The sequence below is a fragment of the Cyrtonyx montezumae genome, unplaced genomic scaffold, assembly GCF_038088225.1.
Source record: "Cyrtonyx montezumae isolate F1298 unplaced genomic scaffold, pur_monq_1.0 scaffold_7, whole genome shotgun sequence".
NCBI classification, from domain to species: Eukaryota; Metazoa; Chordata; class Aves; order Galliformes; family Odontophoridae; genus Cyrtonyx; species Cyrtonyx montezumae.
In genome coordinates, this window is record NW_027072078.1 from 6,003,175 (window position 1) to 6,017,832 (window position 14,658).

The window sequence follows — 14,658 nt, forward strand, 5'->3', positions numbered from 1 at the left end:
AAGTCAGCCTATGCAGGGGAGTAGGCTAGGGAGGGGAAATATCACTCATTCCATGTAGTGCGCACAGCCTGCTCTGCTGTTTGCCTCATCTCTGCCTCCAAACTTCAGTTTGTTTCTGTGTGTGAACAGCAAAGTAGTTAGGGCTTTCCTATCTGCTGGGGAAATGTGCTACTGTAGCACTCTGCCTTCACTGTGCTTTTGTTTCTGTACAGGGAGCATAGAGGTGGCCAAAACCTATGGGGGAAAAAAAACAAACACTGGAGAGAGCCCGTACCTTTCCTTAGTAGTAGTTCCAAATAGCAGCTTGCTGTTACGGAAGTGGGTTATTCATTGACGTTAAAGCTTGAAAGACAAAAACAAAAAAATCCATTTTAGTCACATATTTAACACCTTAAGCCTAACTGGAAATTCTCATAGGGCTTCTGAGGGCTGTATAGTTGAACAAATGGCTTACCTCTTTGTTACTCAGAGAGCTTCCTACTTAGAATACACGTTGTTCCTAAATTCCTGGAGAAAAACAGAACAACAATTAAATGTGAGAACTCAACTATTACATCTCAATGCCTCCACTGCAAACTATTAGTAGTTAATTTCTTACTGGACAACCCTTCTCAGTTGTACTTCACCAAGGAGAGATATGATGGAGCAGTGGTGTTTTCGTTGTTAATTCAGTACTCAGATCAGATTGTGTTTATCTCATACATAGATTGCATAGAAAGAACTTGCACATGCAGAAGACACTGATGTCTGAATACTTCCACAGTTCTTCAGTCAGATGTGTGAAATAAGCATCAAAGAACTATGTCCTGGACATTCTGATTGCTGATCATTATTAATTTTGTCAAGTTAATACCCTTGAAAAAAATAAATCATCCACATAAAATAAACTCTGCAAGTGTTAATGCAAATGCAAGCTTACTTATCTCGCAAACTATGTAGCAGCTTCATAAATGCTAATATTCATGTGCTGCTTTGGGATAACTTAATGAAACTAAGATTTTACTGTTTTTTAGTCAGACATTTGTCAAGGATGGATCTTTCTTTCTCTTGCTGTTTATTACAGCTATAAGTTAAGAGAATGAGATGGCTTATATGTAAGTATATCTCATATATATATGTGTCTGTTTGTGTGTAATGCGTATATGATCCCCTCAATGCCTTTCTCCTTCAAGCACATGCCCTGTTTCTCCCTATTTTCCCCTTTTAATCACTGTACATTTCTAGCATCTTTTGACAAGCCAGCAGTTCCTTGGCTGTGTCCTGACACAACGTGTAGCATTGGATCTCTAGGGAAAATGCTTAACAGAAGCAATATCTTATGCCTTCCTTTGCTTTGACTCAGTGCCAAGAAGAGAAAGTGATACTAGAAATAAATTATTTCAGTTTGAAGGACACCATCTTCTACTGTGTTTCCGTACTAGAAGAACTTGTCTACAAAATTAGAAACCTCTCCTCTCCAATGCTGTGCGAGTCTTTGCTATGAATGGGTCTTAATCAGCACAATCTGTAGTGGAGCAAATGGTCTTTGTTCGTGGTAATGTACCGGATGTGCTTTATGTAGCTGTGATCCCATTAAGTGCTTTTTACAGTGATATCTGCCAATCACCTTTTTTTCCTCTCCACCCCTGTACTGTTAGAGGCTTAAAAGTGACCTTGCCTTAGATCTGTCACTTAGAGTTTCTATCTTTCAATAGAAGTTCTGTCTTTTTACAGAGTGGCTGTTGCTGATGTTAGCAACAAGGCCAAGATGTTTTATTCATTTATGATGTTATAGCCCTAATATGTGAGCACAATGGGCTCCTTCATAACGCGTTATTGAAATGAATGGCAAAAATAATCAGTTCTTTTGATCGTATGTACCACTGTTTCATTTGTTTTAAAGAGACTTCAGGCTTTTGTGACTGAGAATCCTTAAGCATTGTAATATATTTGGACATAAGTCTGAGAAAGGCTGGCATGAAACTGAAGAAACATTCCCAATTGAACTTGAAAAGTATTTAAGTGAACTCCTAAATTAAAGCAAGATACGATGGAAGGTAGAGTATGCAACTCGTAAAAAATTCCTTGATTTCTATGTAGAACACACTGAAAGACACAGGAAGGGCAGATTACTGTAAAAAGTTCACAAGAGAAAATAATATTCTTTGCACAATAAGGCATTAGGGAATTGTCTTCTAGTACATCCTTGGACTCATGATGGAGTGAAAGCACACTTTAAGTTTGTTATACTTACAGAGCATCTTTTGTAGTTGTAGCAAATTATCTAAAACCTTACAGTTCTCTGACCCATGATGATAGTTATCAGGCTTGCTGTTCCAGAGCATTTAGTTCTGTTTGTGCTTCACTTCCTTTCCTGCTTTGTTCCCTGCTTTATGTCCTGACACTGATGCTGTCACTTCTGCACTCCGAACACTGCATAATGAGATGGGATGTAAAACACTTATAGTGTATCTACATAATAATCCAAATTCCCTTTAAGCTGTCAAAGATTTCTGCTAATTCTGGAAACGTTCATCATTTGAAGTGGTTTAGTTGTCACAGGTAGGGAAGTGTAGACTTTAAAAAAAAAATAAAAAAAAAAAAAGATGAACTGACCTCTACTTAATCATTCCTTAGCTGCAACTGCTTGCCTCCTTAAAATCTCAGGCATGAATCAGGCAATAGCCAAATTCCTCGACAAGAAACCTTGGATCTTCTCTCTTCACCACCTTCTTCTGTTGTCTTCTCTCCCTTCCAAGTATAAACACGCTGTCACAGAGGGTTTTCTGCCCTGCGTTGATGGGCTGAGTGGCTGCCTTGTGTTCCAGCTGGCTGCCTTCTGCCTTTGGTGCTCAGTGGGTGTGCCATGAAGCTCCGTGCTGCCCGGTAGTGTGCTCTCATGGTGGGGCTCTGAGATTTTGTTTAAGAAATCAAGGGGGGGGTTAGTTAAGTTGGTCAGAGAGATCAAAACAAAGACATAATCTCTTTAAATGTGTGTCAGATGAGTTGAAAATGAGAGGGGATGAGCTATAAGGGGTCAAGAGGGGTTACTTCACCACAATCACCTCACCTTTGTGAAATCTTTCCATAAATACAGAGCTAGTGAGTGTCACAACTGCATGTTGTGTCAGTTGTGTCAGTCCTATATCGTTCTCCAGTCTTTTTCCTGTCAATACAGAAAGCCTGTATTCTGTGAGGAGCTATTCTGTGTTATTTGACCCACAAAGTGTTCTCCACACAGGAAACATAAAGTTACAGCTTGACAGAATATTTGCTATAAATAGATGGGTGCACATTCTTTGTATGTATGGAAAGCCGGAGGAAGTCGAACGATAACCATAGATGGTAAAAAGGAACAAGTTTTTAAGCATGCTCTTTCTTTAAGGCAAAGAACTGTCTGCATGTTTTATCACTAGTAACCTGTCAACGTTAACTGGAAAACTTCTTTTGGTAGAAATGGGGGGGGGGGAGAAGTTGCATTCTAGGAATTTTTCAGTCAGTAGCACCCAATTGGGAGCCTTCTAGAACCAACTCCTGGCCATTGCAGGCTAACCAAAAGCCATATGTGTCTTAAAAAGCAACTATTAAAATTTCAAGAGGGGAAAAAGACAAAGAAAAAACTGAAACAAACAACTGCTGTCATAATATAGAATCAAGTCTCTATAGATTAATTTGTTTTCCTTAGTTTTATTCTTCCACTTAAATACATATTTATCTCTAATTCATCAGAGTTGCTGAGTTGATACAACCTTTTGTAGATGTTGACATCCTTTGGTTTAGTGTAGTACAGTATTCCTTCAGCATATGGGACCAAAATATGATGTCTTTGAAAGAGAAGGATGAGTTTGGGTTCTTTGTTTTGGGAGGAGTTTGGTATTTGTGACAGTTTTATGAGGTTACTTCTAAAATTCATGACCACGAAGTCATGGGTAAAACCAATGAGAAGTAATCTCCAGAATGTGAAGATAGAGAAAAAAAAAAAAAAGAGTTGCATGTAACAATGTCACACTTCTGCTACATATGACTTTCACTCAGGATGGGAATGGTGATATCTCTACAACAGGAAGCAACGGTCTCCAGTATGTACAACCAGAAGCAAGCACTAAGGTCAGATAACTAAAAAAAAAATGCCTCATCTTCTGGATCTTGTCCATAAATGGCAGTCTCAGAGATGTGATCCCCATTCTTTGTGCCTGCAGGCCCGGGCTGCAGGAAGTGCTCCATTCTGCCACGTAGAGTTGCTTTCTAGTAACAGTTGAGTGTGGATTGGAGTAACACCTTGGTGCACAATGTAATACATTTGCAAGACCTGTTTTCCCAGCTTCCTAGTGCCTTGCCCTACCGGCTGGAGGTCGGTGCGGTGTCAGATAGAACAGATATGAATCCCTTTGTAGATTGTACAGAGCTGCCTCTGAATTGGGTGATCTGAAATCCCAACGTACAAAAACTCCTGAGGAGTAACGAGCATTCTGCAATGCTCAATGGGGATGGAGGAGATGCTGACTAACGCTGAGGTAATGCAGCTATCAGAACTGAGCAAACCAGAAAACAGCATGGATATGACTCACTTCCTTTCCAACTGGAAGACTTCAAACTTTACACTGAGAGTGGTTCACCAGTTAGGAACTGCTTTTATAGACATAGTTGCACTCTTATATTCCTAAAGAAAACTTTTCCTGAGAGGTTCTGGCTAAAGGCAGCTCCTGTGTATCCACTGAGTGAGGTTTTGCTGATCTGGTGAACTCTGGTGGAACTGGAACAACCTGAGCTTACAACACAGCCATGCTGGTTTTGCCACGTCCCTCCCCAGTGGTGCCTTTGTGGTTTGCAGTTTTCGTGGAATTTCAAGAAAATAAGCATTAATTGACGAGTGTAAGACAAAAATAATAGTGAAGCAGTATGTGAAGTCTGTTTTTAGTCAAGCTAGTCTTGCCTTCTGCTGCTGTATTAGAGACTGAGTTACTTCTTAAAGGTCTGCTCAGAGTAGTAAAACTGCTCTGTGAATGAGTGCCTGGATGGCACGTGAGTATGTACTGAAGCCTTCACGTGGCTGGAGGAAGCTTTCTGCCAGCCTAACAGCAGCATCAAGTCCATGGTGATCCTATCTGTGCTCCAGATGTTAATAGTGCTGCTGTAGAACTTTGAATCTGCTAAGCTGAAGCTTCACACTTAGCATCAGACATTTTGCTGATCCTTTGAAGTAGGACCATTGTGGAATGCTGTTTTTAACTTCTGAATTAGAGGACTGTGGCTCTTTTTTGCTGATGACTATAATGTCATGAGAGAGGAGAGAGGGTTGCAGTAAAAAAGAAAATGTTCTGAAATACTCCATCCATACTACAGGATGAAGACCAAGGAACAGTTAAAAAGAAAAGGCAGTGAGTGCCCGTTCTTCAAACATGCCTGGCATCTTGCAAAGCCTTATTCAGCTGTGTTAATGATCAGTTGTACAAGGAAAAGCTAACAAGGTCACAGCTTGCTGTCACTGCTCTGCCCACTTCCTAGTGGCTACTTTCCACTGCTGCATGTCATAGCAGACTGCACATTAAAAAGTAATCAGAACAGTAAATATAGAAGCATATAGTTTATTTGTTTGCATTGTGTAAAGCAGTTCTACTAGCTGTTAATCTCTCTGTTAATCATACTGAGAACTAAACAAGTTAGCAAGGAAATATCACACGTATACTGGAATGATGATTCCTGCTTTAAACTGAGAGCAGTCTGTTTGAGGCTGTCATTCCTTTGTCTGTGATTCTGTCAGACATAACAACTCAGTGCCAGCTATAGCCTCAATCACTGCCTGTTTGGCTGCAGAAAATGCTTCCTTTAATTTATAATGAGATATGCATTGATTGGAAGTGCACCCCAGGCCCGTGTATTTCTGCTCCCTGTGCTGAGGTGGGGGCAGGAGAGTTGTGGGCTGCCTGGAGGGATGTGCTGCACCCTGCAGCAGCCCAGGCAGTGCCCCTGTCCCTGCAGGTGACTCAGTGCAGTGGGAGTTGAGTCAGGGGAAGGGCGAGCGGCATCACCTGCCCCAGCCTGAGTGATACTGGGCAGATAGGCATGTGAAGAAATTGTCCTCTTGAGGAGAGGAAACTGTCTGATGAAGATAGCCCCGGGGATGAGCAATCTCTGATGTATGCCATGGCTGAACTACCTCCCTTGCTTTTCACTTATCAATCCACTGACAACATGCAGCCAATTCTTTGGAAGCTACAATTTACCATTCAATAAACAACCCTCATATTTTAAAAATGAGCTGCCCTTTGCTGTTTGTGTAATGCAGTAAAGGCATATGATCGAACAAAGGAAAAAAATCCTCCTTTTGGCAAATCTATTGACTCATATCAAGTATTTTGTTATTTTATGCTGTAAGTACTTGCTAGAATTTGGAAACTTATTAACCTATGTTAAGTTTTGTTTTGGTCAGGTCTGTGGCGTAACAGCTGTGAGAGACAAGTCACTATGGCATAGATGTTATTCCTGTTCACGATTTTACCTATGTAGAGGTGACAAAATTAGGAAAATCAGCAACAGGTGTCGAGTCTGGGCAGAGGAACTCTCCTGTTTTTGGCAGATTAGAGTTTTTCAGTTGGCTTCCTTAAGTAATTATTATTATCACTTGACAGTATGAACAAGTGGCTGCAACGTGGGATGACCTGGTACCTCTTTCTGACAGCGCCATGGATTTACCTGAACAGATCCCATAGCATCCCCGTGCTGTTTGTCAGACTGTCATACACCCCAGTGCAGACAGGGAAGCTGTGGGTCTCAGTAATTGAAAAGCATCTACTTTATTCTTCTCTGCATGTTGACTGCTGAAAGGCCTCCATTAAAAATATATATATCTTTTTGGATGACGTGTATTATTTACTGTTTTTCAGTGAAGCAGCAGTATTGCAGGATGCACAAGTAAACGGACACTTTAGCAGAGCTTACTAAGGCTCTTTCTGTTTCTAGATGTGAAGAAACAGTTGAGACACCAAACACTTTTTAAAGTGGAAAAATCTAAGTTAAAAAGGAACATCAGTCTTGTCAAGATGCCCATGTGTACAGTACTGCTATCATGCTTTACATCCAGGATTGGAAGTGCTTAAAAGTCATCATTCCTCAGTCTTTTGCTCTCAGTTTATTTTGTTTTCTGTTGGCTTTACTATTACTTAATTTAGCTTGCATATTTTCACAAAATCTGACCGTTAAAGATAAAAGGGAATTGAAGTTTTTCACTTAAAGCAACTTTCTCTATTAGGGGAGAGATTGAAATGATCACCCCAATGTTCAGTTATTCCCCCTGAAATCCTTCACATGCCTTTTCTTTTACGTGTGCCACGGGGTATTAGTGAATGCAGACTGGGTAGACATCACCAAGAACAGCGCAGTGCTGTAAACCTGCCCTCCGAGATCAACAGGAAGCTGATGCTAGTTCTGAGATGTGATTCATTGTGTAGTTGGTGACAAACGGTCCCCGGTCAATGTTTCAATGTACCGCTTCGACTGCACTGAATGAAGCTGATTACATCTAAACTCAGGAACGCTTGCTGGCTATGAAATGGTGTTTCTTTTGTTCATCAGGTTAACGGGCAGCTCGGTCACACCGCCCTTATAAAGCTGCCTACAGGTGTTCCGCCTGCTTCATTATTTTCTCCATCTTTCGCTGAGGGTTGCTGCCAGCTGGGCTCCCTGCGAGCCGCCTGCCCCGCGCACCGCGCGTGCAGCTCTTCCAGCAGAGCGGTAAAGCAAAGTAAAATGCTCTCTTGTCAAAACGGAGCCCAACGTCCCACCAGCGGCCCCGAGCCGCCGTGGAGCGGTGCCAGCCCTCGGGAGCGGCTCCGGCTGCGGCAGCGCAGTGCCAGGCCGCCCGCGCGTGCCTTTCCGCGTGCTCTTCCGGGCGCCTTCCGCTGCTGCCCCGTCCGGCGGTCCCTCGCTCCTACTCAGCCTTCGGCCCACGCGCGGGGGACCGTCCGCACGTGTGCGGGTCCGCCGGACCAGGCCGCGTCCCGCAGCCCAGGGCAGGCCAGGAGGGGCCGCGCCGGGCGGGCGGCGGGAGCAGGGCCCGCCCCCGGCACCACATGATGCCGCTCCTCCTTCCTGCCGTCCCGCCGAGAACAGGGAACTGGGCGCGGGGCAGAGGAAGCGGCCCGCTCCCGCTCCCGCGCCGACGCCGCCCTCCGCCCCTTTCCTCGTTCGGGATTGCCGCGGGCCATGGCCGGGCTGCGGCCGCTGCTGCTGTGCTGCGCGCTCGGCGCCGCCCGCGCCTTCAACCTGGACGCCGAGCGGCCGGCCGTGTACTCGGGCGCCGAGGGCAGCTACTTCGGCTTCGCCGTGGACTTTTTCGCTCCCGACTCCTCCTCGTAAGTGCGCGGTCCCGGTCCCGCGGCCCTGTATCCCCGCAGCGCGTCCGGAGCGCATCTTCGCGCGGCTCCGCTGCCCGGCAGCCGTCCTGTCCGGACTTGCGTGTGTTGCGACATCTCTGCTATCTTAATCCCGCGGAGCTCGTTATTAAAAGAAAACGTGTTCTATTTGTGTGCCTCCCTTTATTTTAAGGCAGCATCTGCGGCTGCCAAGCGGCCGGCAGCGGTGCGCGGGGCGGGCTTGTTCCGTCCTTCCGATGAGCGGTCCCGGTCCCTTTGGAATCGGCCTTTCTCCTTTTCGCGTTCCTTTGATGGTTACTGCTGAGCTCCGGGTGGGTGAGTGTAGTCTGGGTTAAAAGCAGCCGCGCCGAAGTAACTGAAGTCCAGTTAAAGCTGTCTGGACTAGTGGTATGGCAGAGTTAATAGCTCTTAGAAGCTCAAGTTGCTGTTTGTTAGCTGCTGGACATCAATGTAAAATGCGTTTAGGAGCCCTCTATGAAAAGCCTGCTGCATGAGTTGGTGGCAGTTGTTTATCAGGGTGCAGTTTGGCTCCTGGCACGGGATGTAACTGGAATTCCAAGCGGATGAAGGTGTGACTTGGCCAAGTCAAAGAGGTTTCGTACACAAAAGGATTGAGTTTGATAGTCTGTTGCTCCCGTGTGTGAGTGTATTTTAACATTTTTTTTATCAGCAAAGCAGTGGAAAGAGAGGATTCCCCTAAGCACACTTGGAAGGAAGTCTAACTGCTGAGGATGGAAAGGTGTTCCCAGTGTTGTCCACAGCCTTACGTTGAGACGATTGGTGTAGGGGATGAGTAGTACTGGAGCGCAGCAGATGCGTGCTTGTGGAAGAAGCAAATTTCCCTCAGTTGCCCTCTTTCCCCAAGCTAGCAGAATACAAGCTTCTCTGTAGATAGTCATTGGTCTTATAACTTGCCAGTAACATTACAAATTACCTAAACCTACTAGTTCTATGATTTTTAGAAACGTATTTTCTTTTTTGCATTGGGGGAAGAGGTGCGTTTAGCTTTGTGGAGTTCCATTACATCAGTGGTGGTCGTGCTGATATGTCTCATCGCAAGGAAAGGTTGAAGGAGTGTGACTTATTTTTCAAAGCAAATATTTAGTTTGGAGAGCTTCTCAAAACTACTGAAGTAAGAGTGAAGAGGGAGGCAAGTTACTGCTTGTTTAATAGATTGTATTTATAACAACTTATGTATTTCTTCACTTGGCATTACAGTGTTTATTTTTAGACTTTTCTGTTATGCCCAGAGAGAACATTTTAAGTCCATTAAAGCATAACAAATACTTTCTCTTGGGATCTAGTCTGTGAATGGCATTAGGGGAAACCAGTGGATTGTGAGAAGCCTGGCTTTTCTACCGGGTCCTCAGCAGGAAATTCTGAACGTTCTGCGAATTAAATGGAGTTAAATAATCATCTCGTTTGTTGGTGTTCCTATGAGTTGAGCTTTGACAAGGTTCTATATGTTTACACCTGGATGCATTAGAAGAAAAAACATAGCTCTGAACTAAAATGAAGTATGGAGGATAACCATCGCAATCAGAACAAGTCTGCCAAGTGTGGATCTGTTTACTAGGAGACTTACTTTCCAACTAGTTTATTTGGCTACACCCATTTCAAAACTAGCTGCCCTATCTGATGTAAGATAACACTGCTTGCGAGTGGAAAACCTCTCTTGAACAACCTAGATGAAAGCAATACAACAGAGCAGGTCCTGATAAATGGAGGCATTTTGTTCTACATCCTTGCTTCTTCTGAATGTCATTGCCTGTGCTTCAAATGGACTTCTTAAGTAAAGTGCCAGTGAGACGTGTGTCTGAGAGCTGCGGGAGTTCCTGGAAGAAGTTAATAGCCTTGTTTGGTTTGCCTTTGTGCTCTATCTGTTTCTTACTCTGCAGCTTCTGCATTTTACCACTTGCAAGAGCCCAATTCCAGAGCAGTTCCCGCTCAGCGTGGACTTCACTTACAGAAGCAGACATTTATACAGTGACCCATCTTAATAAGAAAATGATTGTTGTCAAACAATGATGAATTTCAGTGGACATTGTTTAACGTGCATGTCTGTGGCTGTCAGTGACTTGGGTGCTTGGTGATCGCTTTTAGCAGCGGGCTGGCTAGTGCTGGGCTGACTCACTGCTTTATGCCACCTGAGTGCAGAAGCACTGCTGTTCTGGTTATACATCACTGAACGTTGACCAGCTTCTGTGAATTACTCTTACGTACAACATTAACTAGAAATGATGCCAGACAACTTCTTTGTTAAATTACATAAATAGTGACTTCCTCTTCTGTGTTGTAAATGCAATTTTTTTTTTGAAAGGGGAAGAAAAGAGTATAAGAGGTTTTTATCTTATTTAAATTTCAACCCAAGCAAGTCAGAATCCATCATCCTTTATCTTCTTTTGTCTATTCAGCCAAAATTGGTTTGCCTGCTTTGGTTGCAGAAAGGAGGAAGCCAAGCGCAGTATTAATTTCTCTGACACCTGAAGCAGTTTTAGCTTTAAACCTAAAGCAAAGGCCTTATCCATTCAAATCTGTTAACTGTCAGAATCACGTAAAGTAGCAGTGTCTGTGCCTGAAGTTTTGAAACTTCTCTTTCTTCTTTTTACTGCAGGACATTTCTTCTGGTAGGAGCTCCAAAAGCAAACACCTCCCAGCACAATGTGGTAGAAGGGGGCCAGGTGCTGCGATGTAACTGGAATTCCAACAGGAACTGCCAGCCCATCATCTTTGACTCCACAGGTAACGTGCAGCTTTCTGCAGGGGAAGGGGCTCTGCAATGATCCTGGGGCGCTGCAGGAGAGGATCACACTCACATGGTGTTTTCTGAGGTTGATCTGAATGCAGTGACAAGAAGTCAAGATTTGGCCTCTCTATCTCTTGGTTGTTGTTTTTCCTCTTTCTTGGAGGACTTTATAATCTTTGTTATGTGCTGAAAGCAAGATCAAGCACACTTGCTTCTTTTATTTTATTTATGTTTCTCCTGTGTACTTTCCAGCAGTCTTAAAGCATTTAACTTTTAAATCCTGGTAAACATCGAGGGACACTAGATGCCTGTTAAAAACATAGCGCATGAGGACTGAGCAGAGAAGGTGATGAATGGAAGGTATTCAGAATCTTAATCTGAAACTGGGAACATAAACTTGAAACTTTGGAAAAAAAACACCTTTTCTTACTTTTCTTCTTGGTTGTAGTTCTATAACGTGTGTGACATCCCTGATAGGAGTTCTCAGGGTGCCTCAGGTCGGAGGCATTATTTACCCATCTCTGAAGTGTATCAGAGCTGAGCAGCAGCAGTGCTGACATAAAACGTCTCACTCAGGCTTCATGCTCTAGTACACGTCGTGATTTCCACAAGCTGTGGCAGGTCACGTGAGAATACACTGCGAGTGCTTTTCTGCTTGTGCCATTCCGTGCTGAATCCTGTTTTCCACAGCCTGCTTTAGGCCATTGGAAAAACCTGTGTGTGTCCTGGGAGCACATTAGCAAGACCCACATGGTATGGAGGGGGAAACACCTGCGCTTTAAAGTCTGGTGGGGTATACTTGATTTCAGCCTCTGCTGCTGCGATTTGTCAGTCCAAAGGCTATTCATTTTATTCAGCCTTTGTAAATCAGGTACAGATCCGCTGAGGAGACTTCTCACTCAGTCCCATTGTCAGGGTATAACACAGAATGCTGCTGGTGTGGAGAGTACTGAAATCTATTTATGTGTTTCTGGAAACTAGTATGTTATCAATTTCTTGCACAGAGAACAAACAAACAAATGATGATATACAGTAATGATATACATAAAGCCCAAGTCACTATCTGCCTGCTTCAGTCTGCAGGAATCTTTTGTTCAGACTACTTAAGAATACTTTTATATATATATTTATATTCTAAGAATGATCTAGATGTCTCTAGATAATATTCTCCAATAATATAATAGCTGAAGAACATGTCACAGGGAAAGATGAGTCTCTTGGTTTGGTTCCAGATGCAAAATGAGAACTGCTGTGGATTCATCAATATGCCAGGTACAATAAATAGATACTAAGGCCTTGCTGCTTTGCTTGATGTCTGTGCCTAAGATATGTGCTACTGAGCAAACAAACAGCATTTTGTCTATAATATACCATTTAAGAAATGAACGTGCTAATCATTTGAGTTTTAGCAGTAAAACTAGCAGGTCATAGTGGCTTTAAGAGGATTTGTGTCAGGCGTGTTTTAACTCACTCCAGCATTGTGGCAGTGAAGTGGGAAATAATTTATTTGTCGATTATTCTCTGGGTGAAAAGGGCGATTGTATTTCAGTGTAATAAAATAATCAGTGCTCTGAAACAAAATAGATCGTCTTTTTCTTTGTGTATAACACAATAGTTGATTCCCTACATTAGAATGACCAAATGTTTTGCCAATACACTGCAGTCTCCCACTCCTGCTTGCTCCTACCTCATCGTGTAGCACAGGGAATCAGGGGAGGCTTACGATGCTCTTCACAGGAAAGTAGCAGCTGATGATGCAACCACTGTGGTGCTAATGGGCTTTTATATACATAGCTAAATGCAGTCTCTGCGTGAATTGAAGCTCATCCATCACTCCTTCAACATTTGTGTGTTGTGGTTTGTAATTGCAGAGACATTGCTTAGCTCTGGAAACAGAAAGCAGATCTGTTTTCAAGATTATTTAGCTGTTTTGCTAATAGGGAAAGTGGCACGTCTTCTGTGTAATTAATTAGCTGGGTTTCTTCACAGTTCTCTCATTGCTTACAGCCTTTTGAAAATAATGAATAATGCGAATGTTTGTATGTAAGTCTTTCTCTGCATATCTGTCCACCTGCCTGTGACCGCCAAGCTCAGGGTGAGGACTGGCACAATCAGAACTGCCCTCTGGAGGGCATGGCCCTGCTCCTGCCTCCTGGCCCCTGTGCCAGATGGCATAGACAGCAGGCTTGGGCCGGGCCAAGTCGCTGCATTGCACGCGCAGCCTGAGAGGAGGCTGTGTCCCCATGCTATGAGTGCAGCACGGGAATGAGCCAGTCTTGTTCTGACTGAGGCTTTCTATGGCCACTGACCTTCTGGTTCTATCACAGGTAGGTTATGACAGAGGTAAAGCAAGGGAGGATTTCTTTTTTTTTTTCCTCCTTATTTTCTTTTTCTTGTAAATTTGTTCCTTATTTTTACGGATATTTTCCTCAAGCTGTGACTCCTTTTCTCTTCCGCATCCATACAAAGGCCACGTTGAGCTCAGCTGCACATCAGTGCCTGAATAGAAATGGGTTTCATTTTCTGTCACTTGCTTTTGGCTTAAATACTATTATTATCACAGCAGTTTGGTCTCCTACAGCTGTTGCATTTGTCCCATGATATGTAGCTGTAGCAAGGAGGTACTGCCTGTTTGGTATTCATCTCTGAAGGAGTTCTTCAAGTGCTTGCTTTCTGCTTGCTGTGCTGGTCACTCACCCTCATCTCAGCTCCTCTGGAGGAGAGCAGTAAGTAATTGAGCTGATACTTAACAAAGTCCCTACTTCCACCGACTAGCTTGTTTTTTTCCTTTCAGGGCATGGTAACTCCCCCCCTCCTTTTAGGGGAGCTATCTGTATGCCTCACAAGAAGAGGCCATTCATGGAAATCTCCTATCTCTCTTGCTGAAAATGAGTGAATATACATATATTCATATATATATTCTTAAATATATCTATGTTTTCGCCCTAACATGTAACATAAAATTCCTTTTTAAAATATATGTTACAATTTTTAAGCTGCTGGCCAGAAGAGAAAAAGTTCTTCCTTCGCTGTTCCCATATGGGATGCTTTCTCATTTAAAGCAGTGATAGAGTTGTGAAGGAGGAGGAGCTCCCATTCTGTAGGTGCCCTAGGATCCCCCCTGCGTGGTGGGACAACGTTCTATACATGTGGCTGTGTGTGTGTGCCTGCGTGCATATTACTCTAATTGCTTTTGACATTCTAGCATACATGGTGGCTTTGGAAGGCAAAATGTTTATATCACACATTAACACTTCCCAAATGTATAGATGCTTCACTGTGGGGCTTCTGAGAGTTTTAGCACTGACATCAGTTGGCTTTGATTTAACATCGTTATGACTATGTGAAAATTGCATAACAAATGTGTGGTAGAACATGCCCCCAAATTTGAGGTACATATGGCTGTGCTGCATGTGTTTTTGTGTACACAGCCAGAATGTTAGAATACCTTTTTTTTTCCCCTTTAGGAAGGCTTTCAAGTATCATTGGACAAACATTTCAGGCAGGTTTTTTATGCTTGGAAGTAAAATTAAAGAGGAAACCAGCCACTCAGGCAAGCTT

At 43.3% G+C, this 14,658-nt stretch overlaps 1 protein-coding gene across 1 annotated transcript in view; it reads left to right on the forward strand.

Annotated features, from left to right (window-relative positions):
* The first annotated feature begins 8,181 nt into the window (after nt 1–8,181).
* Nucleotides 8,182–14,658, forward strand: part of ITGAV (integrin subunit alpha V) — a 46,060-nt gene continuing 39,583 nt past the window's right edge. Inside the window, exons 1-2 of the mRNA XM_065751147.1 lie at nt 8,182–8,330; nt 10,966–11,093. Of these exons, the coding sequence (XP_065607219.1) occupies nt 8,182–8,330; nt 10,966–11,093 (277 nt within the window). The remainder of the gene's footprint in view (nt 8,331–10,965; nt 11,094–14,658) is intronic.